A 21457-nucleotide genomic window follows, 5' to 3' on the forward strand; every position below is an offset into this window, starting at 1 on the left:
ATAAAGCTGATTGCAGAACTTTCCCTAATATGTTTTAGAGAAATGTAAACAAGTAAACTTAAAAAAAAAATGTTGTTCTACAGTTCAAAAAGTAAAAGCCTGGATTATTTGTTTGTCAATTGACAGGTTTCCACATGGTTGTTTGATAAACAAGCTAAGCCCTAAAAACACTGAAGCCATCCATGTGGCTTTGCTTTGTTAACATGTTCAAGCACGATATACAGTTTTCTTACACAGTTTAACACATAAAAGAATGAATGTTTGTTCTCTGCTGACCTGTGTACAAAAAAATATGCTCATCGTCGTGGTGGGTCTGGTTTTTGCTAAAGATTGGTCAATATTATTCCATACATGGGGTATTAGTGTTTGCAGCTGACTTTAACTTTTTGATAAGAAATGTCCAGTTTTTGATTGCCAGAAAAAACAGTGCTGCAAATCTGATTCTTAGTTATTTAAGTGGAGCTGATGGGCTTCAGATTGGAAATAAGATGAACTTGGCACTGTTGCCTTTTTTTCAATCCAATTATAAAAATTTGCCAGGAAATTTTAAGCAAAAAATTATGGTAGAGAATATCTTCAAGAGCACAATGAAAGCACATGGACAGGCAAGTCATTAATTGTATTTGGTTTTTCACATTTTATATATTCCATTGGAGGGTTCAATAGAAAGAGTTAAGTTTTCAAAAATGACTTCTTTTGGGTGCTGGACAGTTTTGGGGCTCCACGAAGCCTTTAACTTCAGTGTTGCCATACTTGCAATAAAACCTGATGCTCAGGAAGGAAAATTAAGTTAACTTTGCCTTACAATGTTTGACCTAGTAATGTTGAAAAATGGCATGGGGATTTGTTGGATCTGTTTTCACAATGAGCTCTTACTTATGGGTGGGACCTCCAATAAGATAGATGAGGCCAAGAAAATTCATTAAAACAGTTCTCATGCAATTCTCTTCCAATGTAATTGTAAACGGCAGCATTTTTAAAAATTTGGCCTGTGTATGGAATGCTTTATGGAACAATCCCCACAGGCGAACATAGCATTTGTTCTCCTTTAGATAGCTCATCGTACATCATTCCCAAACAAAAGATCAGGTAAATTACTTTCTTCCAAGGTCCTTCCACTGCATTCTTCATCCAGCTGTGACATGGTGAACATGCCTTACTCACGAATATCCTGTTCAATTTGGAAGGGAAACATTTGGCTTCTGGAACATCGATGTGGGAATGTCCAAAAGATCAGATACTTTGAGTATTAAACAGCTTGCACTAGTCTTCATTGTTAAAAGTGCTGCAGGCCAAGTAGAATGAAGTGTGATAGCTTTATTCTTAACAAGATGAACCTCAGTGCTATCTCCCACTTATATTTATGTATATGTTGGATAAGTTTTGGTTATGATCTGAATTAAGAGAAAAAAAATGTCAAGTTTCTGGTTCACCACAATTTCCTTGTGCTTTTGAGTTCTGAAGCAAGTGTCATTGATATATTCGATGGAGAAAGCCAGGACACAAAATAGCCCTTTCTCCCACCCAAGTGCAAATATATAGCAGTAAGCAGCCAATAAAAAAAGAAAACAATGGTTTAACATTATTTGAAACATGGCTCAAATAAGAAAAATAAAAGTTGTTGATGTTGCATTATTTTCCAAAAATGAAAACTGTGGAGAGACTGAGGAGAGACTGGATAGGCTGGCTTTGTTTGCTTAGAGCAGAGATTGAGAAGGTTGACGTACACAAAATTTTCAGAGGCATAGACAGGTAGATCATTAGAATCTTTTCCTCACAGTAGATGTGTCTAAGATCAGACAGCACAGTTTAAGGTGAGGAGTAAGTGATTTAGAAGAGATCAGAGAAAACATATATTCACCCAGAGGGTGATAGGAATATGGAAAATACTGCCTGAGAGGGTGGTAGAAGCAGGTATTCTTGCAACATTTAAGAAGCATCTGGATGAGCAATTAAAATGCCAGAGCACTGTAGATTACGGACCAAGTGTAGGTAAATGGGATTGGCTGAAAGGCCTGTTTCCACACTGCATGACTCTACATGAGATTGATATTTGGAATAATCCAAATCATCAGGGTCTGCACAGAAGAGGTAGAAAAAAATGTTCCCACTTGTAAAAGGATTGAGAATAAGAGGGCAGAGCTTTAAAATATTTAGCCAAAGTAGCACAATTCCTCACCACTGGTGGTTTATATCTAGAATGCACTGCCTGGAAGTGTGGTGGAGGCAGGTTTAACTGAGACATTCAAGAGAGCATTGAGTGATTATTTGAAGAGAAACAATTTGCAATGGTATGGCAAAAGGCAAGAGAACAGCACAAAGTCATAATGAGTAGACAGCCAGTGTGACAATGATAAGCTGAATGGCCCCCTTATGCATCATAACGCTTCTCTAACAAATGGGTTGTCTTATAAAAATAGGATAGACTGGGTTTGTTTCAATGGTGGTTTAGAATAGGAAGGGATATCTTGATTGAAGTGTACAAGATCCTGAATGATCATGACAAGGTGGACATGAAAAATATGTTTTCTCTTCTGGGTGACTCCAGAACAGTGTTTTAAAATAAGCGGTTGCCATTTTAGAAGCATAATGGAGAGAATCTATTTTCTCTTAGAGGGTTTTGCAACCTTGGAACTCTGCTTCAGAAAGAGGTCAAAGCAGGGTCAGTGAATATTTTTAAGGTATAGACAACTTTTTGTTAGTTAAGAAAATTGAAAGTTATTGGTGGCAGATGGGAATGTAGAATTTGAAAAACAAATTATCTACCATTATCTTACTGAATGGCAAAGTACACCTGAGGGACTGAATGGCCCATGTTTGCTCTTATTTCCTATGTTCGTACCTATATCCAAGGCTAAACTTCTCATTTTCAGGGAGTTTTGCCACTGTCTCCATGACAGACCTCTCCATCATGATGAAAATCTGACTTAAACATCAGCTGCAAAAATGTCCCAAATGGTAACTATGCAATTATATTACTGAGTCTCCTTTCCATAACCCATTACTGCCATCCTTTGAAATTCCAACATTATAGTTTTTAAATTCCTATACTAGACTTTAAAAGTTTTATAATTATTACACTTAGTTCAGATAATTATTTATTTACAGGCTTCTGTTACTCTTCCCATCCAGCACTTGATTTACAGCATCTGTAGTTCTTATGGTTTTTACTTGATTTTCATAGCAAAATGTTCCAGATGTTGAGACATAGGAGTCACTCTTTGGATCACTTTTCCATAAGAACTTCTCATTCTTTTTCCAAAAGGTGTCACCTGATTCTTTTCCACTGTTCTTTGATTTCAAAGGTGCACTTTCACATAACTTTTCGATCACAGATAGGTCTGTTAGTGTACTGACATCCTCATTGTTATTGAGATTGAGAAAATCCCAGAAATCCTTTGATTTGTTTTTTCCTTTTGGCACATGCCCTGTGGCCTTTATTGACTGCTCAGTAATGTTTTTTCTCCTCTCAAACAATGCATCCAGTACTGAAGTGTCACCAAGTAGCTCTGTGATTGAGTCAGCTTTGGACAGTGTTAATTTTTGGTTGTCATCTGAGTTGCACTTTAACCTTTCTACCAGTGGCACTATCTCTTCATGAGGTTGCTGATGTTTCACAGATGTTCTGGAACTTGTTTCACCCCTGTGTGGTGTACTCTTTAAGAGTGGAGTAGTTGAAGGCCTTGAAAAATCCATACAGGTGTTACTGTCAACCTCTTCAGCAGAATCACTAGAAAATGACTTGTCTGCCAACACACTCTTTTTTACATGAGTTATTCTTGACTTACAGTCACAATTTTCTGAAATAACATCATTTTGTGTTTCAAAACATGTAATCTTTTTTAGATGCTTTTTCTTAAAATGTTTTTTGCCACCTGGTACTCCTTGAATCAAAGAATAATTGCTTTGATTTTTATCCCTACTGCCAGCATACTCTGTGGTCATACAATCCTGCGAATTTCCCACTGTGACATTATGTTCAAGTGTAGATTCTGGAGGTCCATCTGGTAAGATGTCTTCTAGCTCTGGATACTGGGACGTGTAAAATTTCCTTAGCATTGTCAGCCGGTGCTGCGAGGTGCTAATTAAAAGATGTTCTGCCAATTCTTCTGCGGAAGCCATGTTGAAATACTCGGCCATTTCAAAGAGTTGTTTCCTGTAGCAAAAAGACAATAATTTATTTTCTTTTAAAAAACTATCAAGTCAACAATTAATACTTAATGATACAGTGAAAAGGTGGTACTTCTTTAAAATGTCTTAAGTGATAACACTGTTTAAATCATTGTATACACATGCTGCTCTCTTACTGCAATTCTACCTCATAACTAGGTTTCAAAATTCTAAGATTCCAAACAGCCTGTGTCACCAATGACGGAAAGTAGCATGTGCCTCGATCAACACAATTCCTATTATTTGTGGACATTGTTCCAAACATAATTTCAAATTCAGTACAGATTGAGGATTGCTGAATGCTTGTCTGGTACAAACTGATAAGTGAGGGTTTGTGTTGGATTCTTGAAATTTAACATTTTGATCCTCTTTACATTAGAAAGTACTAACCAAACAGTGATGGGACCTAGCAGAATCCTATATCAATGCCTTTCTAACCTCATAAGTGCATCTGCTGTGGAGGTTAGAAACAGATTCAAAACATAGAATAGTTCTACTAGATGAATTGCTTACCAATGTTTATTTGCTGTTGGAGACATGGGATGGGATGGAAGATTGTATTGGAGAAAATCGAGTTATTAACTGGAGCACCTGACATCTATCTAACAGCTATTGTCTTAACGTGTTGGCACAAAACGATCCCAAGCGAGATGTGGTACTGACATGCGATGCCTCCCCATATGGTATCAGAGTAGCGTTGGCTCACCAATGCCCCCACGGGGCGCCACGGTGGCTCAGTGATTAGCACTGCAGCCTCACAGCACCAAGGACCCGGGTTCGATTCCAGCCTCGGGCGACTGTCTGTGCGGAGTTTACACATTCTTCCCGTGTCTGCGTGGGTATCCTCCAGGTGCTCTGGTTTCCTCCCACAGTCCAAAGATGCGCAGGCTAGGTGGATTGGCCATGCTAAATTGCCCGTAGTGTTCAGGGGTCTGTGGGTTATAGGGGGATAGGTCTGGGTGGGATGCTCCAAGGGTCGGTGTGGACTTGTTGGGCCAAAGGGCCTGTTTCCACACTGTAGGGATTCTATGATTCTATGACAGTATGCTTCCCGCACTTTGGCTGATGTCGAACAAAGATATGACAAGACAACGAAGGAAGGTTTGACAGTTATCTTTGGTGTGAGAAAGTTCCATCAATGCCTTTACGTACATTAATTGATAATAGTAATGGATGAAATATCTGTGCTACGGCTACTCAAAGAGGGCAAAGCTGTGCCGCCCACAGCTTCAGGTCGAAGAGGGGCAGTTCACTTCGGGGCACAAAGTTTGGTGTTGAAACCAGGGGAATGGCTCTACATGGGTAAGGCGCATGGTCAGTGTGAGGTCAGGTCCCATGACGTGCAAAGTTCAGGAGGTGAGGCCATCCTGAACAAGCATGTGGACCACATGAAAGCTGTAATCTCTCAAACAGGGCAGGAGCAAAACATAACCGGCCCCTCAGAAGTCCGGCAATGCTGTCAGAACCTGAGAGTTCTCCCCCTCCACCTAACATCAAAGAAACCTCTGAGGATGAAATGAACACAGCAGACGTTGCAGCCCTGAAACTGTTACTGCCTGAAGATGGTAAATTTTGGCTGAGATGCCCCAGGCACAAGAGGCAGGCTATGGTGTGGTACATGCAGCTTGTATACAAGCCAGAGTTGGAGGAACTGGACCTGGTGTGAAAAGACCCCAGGAAAAGCTACAGGAAAAGGAACAGGCCAATGCCCCAGACTTACAGCGGGAGGGATGTATTGATTGGAATGATCAGCCAAATGGATCTTATAGAATGAGATCCCTGATTGGACCAGGTTAACAGCCCCAATCAGGGAGTCCTGGCTCACAGATATAAACAGGGGTATCAGGTGCTCTGTTCACTCTTGGAGCTGGCTCTGTGCTAGCTGGGGGTGAATGTCATTTACTGTGCACATGTATAACAAGGGTGACTTGGAAATGGGATACCAGCCTTCATGGAGTTATTTCAGTCTTGTATAGTTTTAGCACTCCATTCCCTTTGAAATAAAAGCCAGGATTCTATTTGCTTTCCCTATTGCATGCTGAACTCAGAATGCTAGCTTTTTTGTGATTTATGCTCAAGGACTTCCAAATCCCTCTGTACTGGAACTTTCTGCAGTTTTTGTCCATTTAAGTAATATTCAGCTCCACTTCACTCTTCAAATATAGATTAAGTTCTGTATTCCCAATTATTAATATTTCATTACTTAGAATGATTAATATTACAAGATGATAATGTCTCTCTTAGTTAATTTTCATTTCAAAGCAGCCTCTAAGCATTTATTATGCAAGTTGTGCACCCATATTGTAAGTAAAAAATGTATGGCAAAATCTCAGCAAGGAAGCTATACTTGAATCTTGTTTAAGGAACAAATCAGAAAACATTTCAGGTTCAAACTTGTCATTTATAATTCTACTCAAACCCTTTGGATGTAAAAGACAAGAATAATATTTAACAACAATGTTCTACACACCACGTGCACAAAATGCAAGTAAGGACATGGCCAGGTGCCTCATCATAATTTAAGACTTAGGCAAGACTGTGAATATTTTAGGTCACTATATAAGGCAGGAAGAAAGCAATGGCTACACTGATAGAGTTAGATGATGCAGGGTGGGAGGAGTTTGTCTCAAATACTAACACAGACGAGACAGGCTGAATGACTTTGTGTGGTAAATGTTATGCATTTTCTGTTCTGCTTCTAAAATTCCATCATAAAGTGAAACAATGTATTTATAAGCCAGAATATGCTTGTCTAAGCAGGATGCAAGAAGTCACATTACTAATATATACAATGAAAAGTACATTTTGGATTTCAATTGATCCTTCCTTCCTTCACCCTCTCCTTCTCTCTCTCTCTACACCCCCCAACATTCCCCTAGTCCTCTTTTCAGTTGGCTCAGCAAGATACAGGACTTTATACTGTCATCAGTAGTGTGCAGTTTAAAAATTCTTCCATCACCTCTTAAATTGGTAGTAGCCACACAGAAATAAGAAGAATGTTTTCTTGTCACTTTCTACCAGTTTAATATTTTAGCATTATTTTCAGATCTTTAGTAACCCTATTCACATGCTCCTTTTGCGATGGTGTGTGAGAAAAATAGTATTTACTAAGTAATGCTTGTACAGATGCATCACTGGGTTTCATGTAGAGACTGCTGCATTTACATACCTGCCTTCAGAACCTGTGCTGGCTGCAAGCATTCTTCAGCACAGTATCACTGAATAGCTGAACACATATAAGTAAAACTGAATTCATCAATGGTTATAAATAAAGGCTTAATTGACATTTACCATATAATTAATTAACATTTTCTCTTTCACGGTTGATCAACTATCATATTACGATGATGGCTGTCATAACAAGGTTTTGTGAATTAGTGATATAGGGAATGAGAGCTCCAAATCATGTATAAAATTGCTTACAAAAATTATACTACAAAAATTATGACAATGTAATCAGAAACAAGGGGAAAGCACAATCGCTTCTGTAAATGTTCTAGTTTATTTCTCAAAATGAATCACTTGCTACTCCATGTGCTTTCCTTGCCCAGCTATTAGTGTAACTATCTTTGTCAGGCCTTGTCCTCTGCCGTATCTCCCACCATATAAAAAGGCTTTACCCTTCTGAATAGAAACAAAATGGTAAGTGGAACAAGTAGGTTAAGCATTTCCAGTCTTTACATATTCCATCTATTTTACAGTTGTCTCATTGTTTTGTGGATACATTATGTCAATACACTTAATGACAATGGTCTAAGCTTACATGATCACATTACCAGAGTATCCGATTTCTTTTTGGACACTCGCATATAGAAAAAGAAAGAAAGCCCTGAAGCATCACCTTCAGGTAAAAGCATTGTATAGCCAACGAGAGATAATGAGTACAGCTGCCCTTACAACAATGAAGTGGGGCCCTTTTGACCTCAGACCTGTGTCTTCTAGTTCACTCACCTACAGATTCCTTTGGGTGTTTGTCCAATCAGGAAGGTAGTGCCGCCTGCTCGGTGGACCTTCCTCATTGTCTGTGTAACAGGATGCACAAGTGAGAGAGCAGGCAACTTTTGACTTTGATTTATGTGGTGTTGCTGCAAGGACTTCTGAGGAGTACTAAGCATGCTGTCAGTTTTCTGAAGTAGCTAAAATGCAAACAGAATACTATCAAAAATGGGGTCTTAGAATGATACACAGGATTCAATGTGCTGTCAACTTCAACTAAAGAAGTGACTTCTAAACTCTCTTCCCATTCACCAAACATAATATAGAATTCCTTAATTAAATACTTGACATAAAATTTAATCCATTTAATTTCTGTTAATGATCTGCATATTGGACACAAATACATCCTCTTGTACATTTTACTTCTAGATGCTTCCTCTACCCAGCACTCTGAAACCACCCTCAGAAACCCACCATCTATCACTGACATTGCTCTTTAGGTCCTTCCAATCTATCTTTAAATCAATACTTGACTTCCCAACACCACCCGCTTTGGGACCACCGCACACAGGCCACGAAGCTTGGCATTATATAGTTGCAGTTGTACAAAATTATAGTGATATTCAGAATTTTCTGCCATTTATTGGGTTGTTCAATGAATGAGTAATCATAGAAGATGACTGGCTTGATGCCTTGACTAAAATAGTTTTATTTTTACTATTTTGGAACACTCGCAGTGCCAAATGAGGTCTTTAATTTGGTTATTGATACAAATACTGAAAATTATCCTAAATTTTTACTTGTATGGCATCTTAACATGAGCCACATGATACTTGCTCTTCAAATCAAATTAATAGCGAATGGATCGCTAGGTGAAATATTAAATGGAGATTCTCTTTCAGGTGGAGGCAAAAAATTTAATGATATAATTCGAAGGAGGCCAGGTTGCCCCAGTGTCCACTCCTTCTATTAACATCTCTAAAACACATTATCATGTTGTTATCACATTGTTCTTTATGGGAACTTGCTATGTACAAAAGGTTGCATAGATTGGTTGGATTTGGAAAAGTACTTTATTTCTTGTCAAGTACTTTGGAATATCCTGGGATTGTGTAATGTACTGAAAAATGTGAGTTTTTCAGATACAGAAACAGAAATGCAGTGTATTTTTTAAATGGTAAGAATTTGGGAAGTGTTGATATCCAAACAGAGCTGGTGTCCTTGTTGATGAACCACTGAAAGCTAAAATACAGGTACAGCTACTAATTAGGAAGGCAAGTGTTGTGTTGGAAAGAGGGTTTCAGTACAGATGTAAAGATGTCTTGCTGCAGTTGTATAGAGGTTTGTTGAGACCACACCTGGAGTATTGTGCACAGTGTTTGTCACCTTATCTCAGGAAAAGTATTTTTGCCATAGAGGGAGTGCAATGAAGGTTTTAGTCAACAGATTTATGGGAATGGTGACCTTTTGAGGAGAGATTGAAGAGACAGGACCTGTATTCCCTAGTGCAAAATGCACTCCTCCCCACAGCCATCAATAAAATCAGTTGATGTTGTGAGAATATTCACTTTTCTGCTCCCACAGCACAGTTTGAAATCGAATAGAAAGTTATATCTTATTCAATCACATGTAATTGAGCTTCAACATTCACCTACTAATACCTGACTCCTTCCAACAGATGTAGCCCTGAAAAAATCATTTTGTGGCGTTAAATACAAAATTACATGACTTTGAATTATGATTTTTCAAATTTTAAGAAGCTTTTATCCATGACATTTCAGTTTCTACCTTCAGTTCATGTACATGCCTAAGCCTTATTTGCTGTGTTTATAATTTTGAAAAGGTGATTGATTTCAGGGCTTTTCATTTCCTGGATGGATGACTGTAAAAAGTTCTTAATGAATTAGATAACTTGGACAGCTTGATAAAATCACTATAACACCCCACTGGGGGTCCCTTATTAAAGAATGCTGCAAATTGCAGCATGGTGAGCGAGGTAAGATTCTCAGCAGAAATCAGTAGATGTTTCAGTGAGATTTTCTTCAAGGTCAGCAATGACTGTCCTTTCTTCCCTGCTGACTGCAAAATCCAGGCCAACAAATCCAGGCCTCAGAAATGGCATTATCTCCCTACTGTAGTTGGAATCATTTTGAGAACCAGATTCTACAAACTCATAAAATTTTTAAATAGCATAATTTATATGCATAAACCAATGCTGTTAATCACTACATTACCTGACTAGTGTGGACTGCTACATTGGCAGGAATCTGCGAATGTTGTTTTAGTTCAAATACATCACGAATTGCAGTACGACTCATTTGATTTTCAGCCTTGCTGGACCCAATCACATGTTGGTTTGAATGAATGAAAGCCACTTCCTGTACATCACCTAATAATTGAAACATCAAATATTAATTAGCAGCAACCCCTTTTTAAAAATTCATTCACAGGATGTGGGTGTCATTAGCTTGGCTAGCATTTATTACCCATCCTTAATTGCCCAGAAGGCAGTTAATGGTCAACAATACTGTGGTGGGTCTGGGTCATACATAGACCAGATCGGCTAAGGATGGCAGATTACTTCCCTAAAGGACATTAGTGAACGACTTGGGTTTTGCCAACAATTGGCAACAGTTTCATGGTCATCACTGGATTCTTAATTCCAGATTTTTATTGAATTTCAATTCCACTATCGGCCATGGCAGGATTTAACCCGGATCCACAGGACATTACTTGGGTCTCTAGATTAATAGTCTATCAACAACACTGATAGGTCACCACCTTTCCTACTTAAAACAATTTTAAAGAAGTAAGTATGCCACAGCTGATCAAGTCACACATCATTCATTAAAGTTTCATGTCAAAGTTGAACTTTTTATCCAGTTTGGTTAAACTCAAACCCACTTTTCACAGATAAAAGAATTATTAATTAAAATATGCTGTGGTGTTCCTCAGTTAATGAGAATAGACTTAAGTGTCTGAATCTCAGGCAGCAAGTTCTTATTTATTATCCAAGATAATGTCCTAGACTCAAAGAATCCCACCCTCCATAATTAAACCAGACAGCTAACACTCTTGAAATTATTCAGAAATTGTTCATTTTTTTATTTGCTCATTGGGTTTGTAGGCATTTATTGCCCATTCTTAATTGCCCTGGAGAAGGTGATGGTGAGCTTCATTCTTGAGTGGCTGCAGTGTTTGGGTGCTGTTAGCAAAGGAGCTCAAGGAATTTGATCCATCAACAAAAAAGGATCAACAATATAGTTCCTCATCAGGTGTGACCTGGATGAGAACTTGCAGGTCATGGTCATCTTGTGCAACTGTTGTTCTTGTCCTTCTAGCCTGTAGAGGTGGTGGGTTTGGAAGGTGTTGATGAAGGACCCATGTTAAGTTACTACAGTGCACCTTGCAGATGGTACACACTGCTGCTACTGTGCTTCAATGATGTAGGGAGTGAATGCTAAAGATGTCAATCAAGTAGGTACCTTCATCCTCAATAGTGTCAAGCTTCTGAAGTGTTGTTAAAATTCCTAAGCTCTATCCTACTCTGGTAACCACAGTATTTAAACGGATGGCCTAATTCAGTTTTTGGTGTTACAGCCAGGACGCTGAACACTAAGGGAAGATAGTTAGATTCTCTTGTACGAGGTGGTCATTGCCTGGCACTTATGTGCCACAAGTGTTACTTGCCACTCATCACCTCAAGCCAAATTGTTGTCCAGATCTTGCTGCATTTAGACATGGATTGCTTCAGTATTTGAGGGGTCATAAATGTGCTGAATATTATGCAATCATCAAGGAACATCCCCACTTCTTATATTATAATGGAGGGAAGATAATTGAGGAAGCAGCTGAAGATAACTGGATGTAAGACATTACCTGAGGAACTCCTGCAGAGGTGTCCTGGAGCTGAGGTGATTGACCTCCTACAACCACAACCATCTCCTTTTGTGCTAGGTATGACTCCAATGAGTTAAGAATTTTTCACCTTGATTATCTAATCTATTTTTAATCAAAATGTTGTTTATTATGCAAAGGTACAGCTTCTTCAGTATCATTTGATAGAAATGTTGTTTTGAATCTTTTTCATTTTTATCATAGTTTATTTCAGACCTGACTTGACTGATTCCTAGCATCAGCTGCAAATGAAGAGAAGCATGCAATCCAAATTAAGGAAACAATTTGTTTTAAACTATGGCACAGCAAACTGCTTCTTTTACTTTTAATCCTTGCTGAGATGTATAAACGTCATACAAATTCAGCACTGGCACACTTACACTGTGGTTATGGTGGTAGGTTTGCTTTGCAGTGACTTTGCAAATATAGGGACAGATTTTGGACCCAGACTTGGAGATGACAATGTGCTGAAGTGCCTATGAGATTAGCCTGGAACTGGTCCTTGAGGCTTATCAACACATTTGGTGAGAGGACTTTCAAAGCATCTGAAGTCTCCAAGAATTAATGATTAACCTCCTGGATGCTGCCATGAGCAATCCTGGGGACAAAATATAATAGCATTCAAAGTAATTGATTTTTTAAAGGTTTTTGTTTATTAATTATAAAAACTTTGACCAAAAGGTTTGAATAGAGTTGTTGAAGACAGGAGGTCATGTGATGAGATCTCTAGGATTATGTCCAGTCTGAGTTGACAACCCTATTTGGAGTTTGCAGGTGGTGCAAAGACTAGTCTCCATATTGATCACCAGGTCAATGGACATGAAGTGTGGGGCAATTCCACTGTTCCAGAAAACTTTACAGACGAAATGTTCTTTGGCATGTGGCAACAGGGGCTGCTGTAGAATTGTGAATTGGGCTTAGCTCTCTGCTGGTACTCAGAATCCTTTAAATGAGTAGCAGTCTGATACTCCTAAAAGGTAGTCCACATGATTTTAGCAGCCTGTGATCATTGCTCATTGGGTGCAGGTTATCTCCTATTTAAATTGTACGTTTTAAATTTATTTTACAATGCTTAAACAGCGTTACTCATATAGTGCCCCAAAGTGTAAATACAGTCAATCTAGTCTCAGGATGAGAGAATTATAGTTTCACTTTGGAGTCTGTTTGGCCTTTAAACTTGATTTGCATTTTAGGTTTAGGGCTAATGCAAAGAAGTTATCAGTTTCAGCCCAACAGTTGTTTTGTGAAGTGTGAATGCAACCTTTTTTAACTTCCACAATTATAAAGTTTTAACAGACAATAAACATCCCGAATTTGCATTCCACTCAAAGCAAAATTTGTGGTTACCTAGCAATCTGTCCATTGTTGCAAACTGCTCCCCATGACTCCGGCTCTGCTTCTCGTTCTCCAGTATACCTTCACCTTTGTCAATTCTGATTGGTTTATGCTTGTGCCCAAGTCGAACATTGCACTCTGGCTTAATATTATTTTTGCCCACCTCTCTGATTACATTGCAACACATTCGTTTGGTGGGAACATCATCTCCAGAGGATGAAAATTGCTCAATGTTGTACTCAGTGGTCTTTTTTTTAAAATGGACTCGAGATTTATTGCATGGGCTTTTTTTGCCTCTTTCTCCTTGATGTTCTAATTGATTGGGTGTTCTCCCTGGTGGGCTTGCAGATATTTCAACGTCGTCTGACTCATCACTGATGTTGCCTGGTTCTTTCAATTTGGCAGAATAACTCAAGGGATTCCCTGTTGTTACCCTGGGACAATGACTAATTATGCATGTTTTAACACCAGGAAATCTTGATTTACAGGACAACAATGCCTTTTCTTTATAGGAAATACTTGTGAGGTTTTTGTCATTTGACTCCTCAGAATCTTTTAACAGCAAGTCAGATTTAGATTTCTTCTTGGTAGGTACTTTTTTCTTTTGTCCCAATACCTGTGAAGGAGGGACAGCATCATCATTTTCTTCTGTGCTGTTGTTAGTTCCCATGGAAAGAGCAACATTTATTGAAGTTCCATGATATTTGCATTTTTTTCTTAATTCAGCCTCTCCTTCTGATTCACTAGAAGTGCTCCAGTGTTGACAAAGTCTTTCTCTTACTTGCTGAGCATGCCCATTCCTTTTTATAGATTGAGCATTTGGTTGGGCCTCTGAAACCAGTTTGACAGGCCCATAATTTGCCTTGGGTACAGGGGAACTTAAATCATCGCTTGTGCTTTCTTCTGAGCATTGATTCTCTAATAGGTCATCATCAGAATTGCAGTCACTCTCACCGCACTCTTCTCCAGTGCATGTTTGCCTATCTAGGAGTTTAGAAAACCCATACTGGGCTAATGTGAGTTGTCCATGGCTATCAGTATTATTACTGGTAGCTACTGCACCACCTCTATTACCCTTCATTTTTGTCATACTTGAAGGCTCTGTCTCGCTTTCACTACTAAAGTCAAAAAATTGTTCTGACTTTCTTTTACGTGGCTTTCTTTCTATTGTACATTGCTCCGGCAGGTCCTTATTCTCTTCTTCCATCTTCTTTTCTACGTCAATGGTCTAAATATTAAAGCAAACATTAAATGGATATCTATGGCAATTAGGTTATTAAAATAAAAACAGAAAATTAGTGAAACACCCAGAGATCGTGCAGTATTTGAGCAAAGTGAAACAGTGTTAATAACCTGCACAATAATGCTAAAATCATTTCTCAGTCGGGGCAGATGGTGGGAGTGATAAAATTGTATAGACAAAACCGGGAAGCAAATTTTGTTTTTTTTAAAAACTCATTTGTGGGATGTGGGTATCGCTGGCAGGCTAGCATTTATTGCCTTTTGAGAATGTGGTGATGAGGTGCTTTCTTGAAGCGCTGCAGACAACCTGCTGCGGGTTGACCCACAATGCCATTGGGGAGGGAATTCCAGGATTTCGACTCAGTGACAGCGATGGATCAGCGATGTACTTCCAAATCAGGATGGTGAGTGGCTTGGAGGGGAATTTGAAGCTGGTGGTGTTCCCATATTTCTGATGCCCTTGTCCTTTTTTGCAGCTGGATTATATTTAAAGCTATTTTCTGAAACAGTAGCAGTTAGGGCTTTTGTGATGCAGTATTGTGTCCCTATCCCTAAGCCAGGAGGTCTGCATTCAAGTCCCACCGGCTCCAGAGACGAATAACAACATTTCCAAACAGTTTGATTAGAAAATCAGGGATAGCAAGAACTGCAGATGCTGGAGTCAGAGATAACACAGTCTGCAATTGGAGGAACATAGCAGGCTAAGCAGCATCAGAGGAGCAGGAAAGTCAACTTTCCTGCTCCTCTGATGCTGCCTGGCCTGCTATGTTCCTCCAGCTCCAGACTTGATTAGAAAATGTCTTTCTTTTTGTGAAATATCTATGATTGATAAGAAAACATCTATTCTCCAGTAACAGAAAAGGAAATTTAAAAATTTTCGATGATATCTTAGCTGTTCATGTGTAAATGAAGGATGGAGCAATCTACTCATTAGGTATAGGGGCATCAATACTGCAACACAAAAGCCCTAACTGCTACTGTTTCAGAAAATAGCTTTAAATATAATCCAGCTGCAAAGAAGTAGCACTTGGTGGGGAGGTGACGGCCTAGTGGTATCGTTGCTAGGTATTAATCCAGAAACCCAGCTGATGTTCTGGGGACCGGGTTCGAATCCCACCACGGCAGATGGTGGAATTTGAATTCAATAGTTGAAAAAAATAGCCTGGAATTAAGGATCTACTGAAATCACCAAGAAATCATTGCCAATTGTTGGAAAAATCCATCTGGTTCACTAATGTCCTTCAGGGAAGGAAATCTTCCACCCTTACCTGGTCTGATCGACATGTGACTCCAGACCCATAGCAATGTAGTTGACTCTCAACTGCCCTCTAAAATGGCCAAGCAAGCCACTCAATTGTACCAATCGCTACAAAGTCTCAAAGAAATGAAACCTGACGGATCACCTGGCATTGACTTGGCACTGGAAAAGACAACAGCAGAAACAGCTCTGTCGACCCTGCAAAGTCGTCCTCACTAACATCTGGGGGTTAGTGCCAAAATTGGGAGAGCTGTCTCACTGAGTAGTTAAACCTGATATAGTCATACTCACAGAATCAAACTTTACAGACAATGTCCCAGACACTACCATCACCATCCCTGGATATGTCCTGTCTCACCAGCAGAACAGATCCAGCAGACGTGGTGGCACAGTAGTATACAGTTGGGAGGGAGTTGCCCTGGGTAACCTGAATATTGACTCCAGACCCCATGAAGTCTCATGGCTTCAGGTTAAACATGGGCAAGGGAACCTCCTGCTGATTACCACGTATTGTCCTCCCTCAGCTGATGATTCAGTCCTCTTCAATGTTGAACAACACTTGGAGGAAGCCCTGAGGATGGCAAGGGCAAAAATTGGACTCTGGGTGGGGGATTTCAATGTCCACCACCAAGAGTGGCTCGGCAGCAGTACTACTGATCGAACTGGTTGGATCCTAAAGGACATAGCTGCTAGACTGGGTCTGCGGCAGGTGGTGACAGAACCAACACGAGGGAATAACATACTTGACCTCATCCTTACTAATCTGCCAGCTGCAGCTGCATCTGTCCATGACAGTATCAGTAAGAGTGACCATCGCACAGTCCTTGTGGAGACGAAGTCCCGCCTTCACATTGAGAACAACCTTCATTGTGTTGTGTGGCACTATCACTGTGCTAAATGGGACAGACTTCGCACAGATCTAGCAACTCAAGACTGGGCATCCATGAGGCGCTGTGGGCCATCAACATCAGAAGGATTGTATTCCAGCACAATCTGTAACTCATGGCCCGGCATATCCCCTACTCACCCATTATGATCAAGCCAGGGGATCAATCCTGGTTCAGTGGAGAGTGCAGGAGAGCATGCCGGAAGCAGCACCAGGCATACCTGATGATGAGGTATCAACCTGGTGAAGCCACCAAATAGGACTTCTTGCATGCCAAACAGCGAAAGTAGCAAGTAGTAGACAGAGCTAAGCAATCCCACAACCAACGGATCAGATCTAAGCTCTGCAGTGCTGCCACATCCAGCCGTGAATGGTGGTGGACAATTAAACAACTCACTGGAGGAGGAGCCTCCACAAATATCCCCATCCTCAATGATGGAAGAGCTCAGTACATCAGTGCAAAAGATAAGGCTGAAGCTTTCGCAGCAATCTTCAGCCAGAAGTGCTGAGTGGATGATCCATGTTGGCCTCCTCCAGTGGTCCCTAGCATCACAGATACCAGTCTTCAGCCAGTTCGATTCACTGCACGTGATATTGAGAAACGGCTGGAGACACTGGATACTGAAAAGGCTACAGGGCCTGACTACATTCCGGCAATAGTACTGAAGACTCGTGCTCCAGAACTTGCTGCTCCTCTAGCCAAGCTGTTCCAGGAAATTTAAAACACTGGTACCTATCCAACAATGTGGAAAATTGCCCAACTATGTCCTGTCCACAAAAAGCAAGACAAATCTAAGTCGACCAATTACCGCCCCATCAGTCTAGTCTCGAACATCAGTAAAGTGATGGAAGGTCTCATCAACAGTGCTATCAAGCAGCACTTGTTCAGAAATAAACTGATCAGTGACGCCCAGTTTGGGTTCCGCCAGGGTCACTCACCTCCTGACCTCATTACAGCCTTGGTTCAAACATGGACAAAAGATTTGAATTCCAGTCGAGAGGTGAAAGTGACAGTCCTTTTCAGCAAGGCTGCATTCGAACGCGTGTGGCATCAAGGTGCCCAAGCAAAAATGGAATCAATGGGTATCAGGGGGCAAACTCTTGTGGTGGTTGGAGTCATACCTGATACATAGGAAGATGGTCGTAGTTGTTACAGGTCAATCATCGCAGCTCCAGGAAATCTCTGCAGGAGTTCCTCAGAGTGGTGTCCTAGGCCCAACCATCTTTAGATGCTTCATCAATGACCTTCCCTCCATCATAAGGTCAGAAGTGGATGTTCGCCGATAATTGCACAATGTTCAACACCATTCGTGTCTCGTCAGATACTGAAGCAGTCCACGTTCAAATGCAACAAGATTTGGACAATATCCAGGCTTGGGCTGACAAGTGGAAAGTGATATCTGTGCCACACAAATGCCAGGCTCTGACCATCACAAATAAGAAACAATCTAACCACCATCCTTTGACATTCAATGGTGTTACCGTGACCGAATCCCCCCCATCAACATCCTGGGTGATATCATTGACCAGAAACTCAACTGGACTCACCACATTAACACAGTGGCTACAAGAGCAGGCCAGAAGCTAGGAATACTGCAGTGAGTAACTCACCTCCTAACTCCTCAAAGTCTGTTCGCTATCTACAAGGCCCAAGTCAGGAGTGTGATGGAATACTCCCCACTTGCCTGGATGAAAGAAGCCCCAACAACACTCAAGAAGCTTGACACCATCCAGGACAAAGCAGTCTGCTTGACTGGCACTACATCCACAAGCATTCATTCCCTCCACCAAACGAATCTCAGAAGCAGCAGTGTGTGCTATCTACAAGATGCACTGCAGAAATTGACTTGAGATCCTCAAACCAATGACCACTTCCACCGAGAAGGTCAAGGGTATCAGACATATGGGAACATCCCCACCTTCAAGATCCCCTCCAAATCACCCACTATCCTGACTTGGAAATATATCATTGTTTTTCACGGTCACTGGGGCAAAATCCTGGAATTCCCTCCCTAATAGCATTGTGGGTCAACCCACAGCAGGAGGACTGCAACGGTTCAAGAAAGCAGCTCACCACCATCTTCTCAAGGGCAACTAGGGATGGGCAACAACTGCTGGCCAGCCAGCGCCACCCACATCCCACAAATGAATAAAAAAAAAATTTGAGAACATTATCCAGGAATAAGAAAGCCTTGTGTAATGCAGCCTCTTTCATTATTTAGGGCCACATTCAGGACCTGTTCAAGCTACTTTTATCCCTTTCTGCTCAAATCTCCCCAAATACTACTGACTTGAGAATCGAGCAATTCCCTTTTCTTCATTTTACAACCCACTTCCTAGTTCTCTCCAGAATAATTGTCCATGCTGATCTTTACAGGGAACAGACAGTTAATTTCCTAGTTTGTACAGACATTACAGAGTCTAAAGCATTCAAAAATCAGCTCTTATGGTAAGTTACCTTACCACATTTCAACAAGATTCATGGAAGGTAGCTGATGCACTATACAGATTTATGAGATTTTATAGTTTCCGTTCATTTGAATAATAGCTAACAAGCAATCCATGTCCAATGAAATAAACCACTTACTCACCTTACAATAATGTGGATCTTAGTCCCTCAATGTGAAAATGGCCTTTGTGTACTACAAATATGAAATTTCTGCTCACAATATGGCTCCTCTGCATCGGAGAGACAAAGCGCACACTAGGTGTCCGCTTAGCAGAACACCTATGTTTTGTCTGCAAGAGTGACTCTGAGCTTCCGGAACCCTGCCATTTCAACACACCATAGTAGTTCCTGGCCAACATCTCTGTCTTGGGCATGCTGTTGTGCTCTTGCGAAGCTCAGCACAAGCTGGAAGAACAACACCTCATTTTCTGCTTGGGAACCCTGTGACCTTCTGTACTCAATATCGAGCTCAGTAATTTTAGGGCCTGAACACTTTCCCCCATTTCCTTAACCCAACCCGACACATTAGATCTTGTTATCACATGCGTTGCTACCACTAAGAACCCATTATTAGCCACTAACGGTCCCCATTAACTTGGTCATTGAGCTCCCAGTTTCTCCTGTTGTGCAGGATGCAGAAATACCAATTATGTACGTATGTCCTTATCTACTGAGAGTTAAGTGGGAATTGCATGACAAGACAGAATGAAATGTGCGCATGCTGGAGCCAGGGGGGAGGGTGGTCAGGTGAGTGGTTTAGGCCAAGGCCTAAGGATGTAGGTGAATCAGCAAGTGCATGTACTCTTCCTAACCTGCTCTAAATCATTAAATGGCTCCCTGCAATGCATTTAAAACTGGAGCACATTGATCTTGTTGCTGACCTCCTCAGCTATTTCCAGCCATACTTTATTGATGAGAACAGCAGATTTCTTCTTCCCATTGCTGGGGGAAGGTATATTCCTCTTGCTTCTCACTGCACCCAGAGCAATTAAGCAATAGCACACTTGAATCTGGGTACAGCCCTTACTAAATACCCCTGGGTCTTCAATTCCATTTTTGCACCAACTCTTTATCTAACAGACCTGCACTGTGTGGGTTTGCATCATACCATTGCACAACTTGAAGACTCAAAACTAGGAAGTACAAGTTTAATTATATAGTCAAGGGGACTGGACAGCGTAGATAGGGAGAAATTGTTCCCTTCATAAAACAATGGAGAATGAGAGGGCACAGATATAAGGCAATTCACAATAGAAGCAAATGTGATGCAAGAAACACTTTCTCAGATCACGAGTGGAGTCTGGAATGCACTCTGAAAGAGTGGTGGGAACAGGTTTCATTGAGGCATTCCAGAAAGTATCCAATTATTATTTAATTAAAACAATATTCAGGATTATGTGAAAAAGGCAGTAGAGTGGCACAGATTCATAGTGCTCATTCAGAGGTCCAATGCAGATACGATGGGACACGTGTGCTCTTCTTGCACTGTAACAGTTCTGTGAATCCGTGATTCTGTGAGGTTTTAATAAAAATCAGAGACTCTGGCTGGCAAAGATCCTCAGACAGCACCTTCCAAATCCTAGGGGGCATATTTTTAAGGTGAAAGGGGAGAGATTTAAAAAAGACATAAGTGGAAATTTTTTTTTTTTTTTTTTTTTTACACAGAGGGTGGTTCGCGTGTGGAATGAACTTCCTGGTGAAGTTGTGGATACGGGTACAATTACAACATTTAAAAGACATTTGGATGGTTATTTGAATAGGAAAGTTTGGAGGAATATGGGCCAGGAGCAGGCAGGTGGGACTAATTTAGTTTGAGATTATGTTCGGCATGGAATGGTTGGACGGGAAGGTCTTTTTCGTGCTGTATGACTCTATGAACTCTAAGCTGAACTGATGACTAACTACCTGATCAGTTAAAGAGAGCTGTGTAGAAATATTTAGATGAGCCTGGATACACAATTATAACCAGTACACGACATACAGCAGTAATTGTCATAGAACAAAATATTTTAAAAGATTAAAATCAGAAAAAGAACAAACAGAGAACAAAGAAAATTACAGCACAGGAACAGGCCCTTCGGCCCTCCAAGCCTGTGCCGATCCAGATCCTCTATCTGAACCTGTCCCCTATTTTCCAAGGATCTGTATCCCTCTGCTCCCTGCCCATTCATGCTTCTGTCTAGATACATCTTAAATGATGCCATCGTGCCCGCTTCTACCACCTCCGCTGGCAACAGGTTCCAGGCACCCACCACCCTCTGCGTAAAGAACTTTCCACGCATAT

The 21457-nt window shown here is 40.6% G+C and overlaps 1 protein-coding gene across 4 annotated transcripts in view; it reads right to left on the reverse strand.

Annotated features, from left to right (window-relative positions):
• Nucleotides 1–3085: 3085 nt before the first annotated feature.
• The window catches only part of ercc6l2 (excision repair cross-complementation group 6-like 2), an 83303-nt gene continuing 64931 nt past the window's right edge, over nt 3086–21457 (reverse strand). For all 4 annotated transcript variants that reach the window (XM_020517126.2, XM_048595183.1, XM_048595184.1 and 1 more), the window contains 4 exons: nt 13351–14566; nt 10341–10495; nt 8122–8306; nt 3086–4156 (listed from right to left, as the gene is read on the reverse strand). In XM_020517126.2, the coding sequence (XP_020372715.1) occupies nt 3103–4156; nt 8122–8306; nt 10341–10495; nt 13351–14566 (2610 nt within the window). In that variant the 3' untranslated portion in view covers nt 3086–3102. The remainder of the gene's footprint in view (nt 4157–8121; nt 8307–10340; nt 10496–13350; nt 14567–21457) is intronic.

The sequence above is a fragment of the Rhincodon typus genome, chromosome 3 (assembly GCF_021869965.1).
Source record: "Rhincodon typus isolate 14 chromosome 3, sRhiTyp1.1, whole genome shotgun sequence".
NCBI lineage: Eukaryota > Metazoa > Chordata > Chondrichthyes > Orectolobiformes > Rhincodontidae > Rhincodon > Rhincodon typus.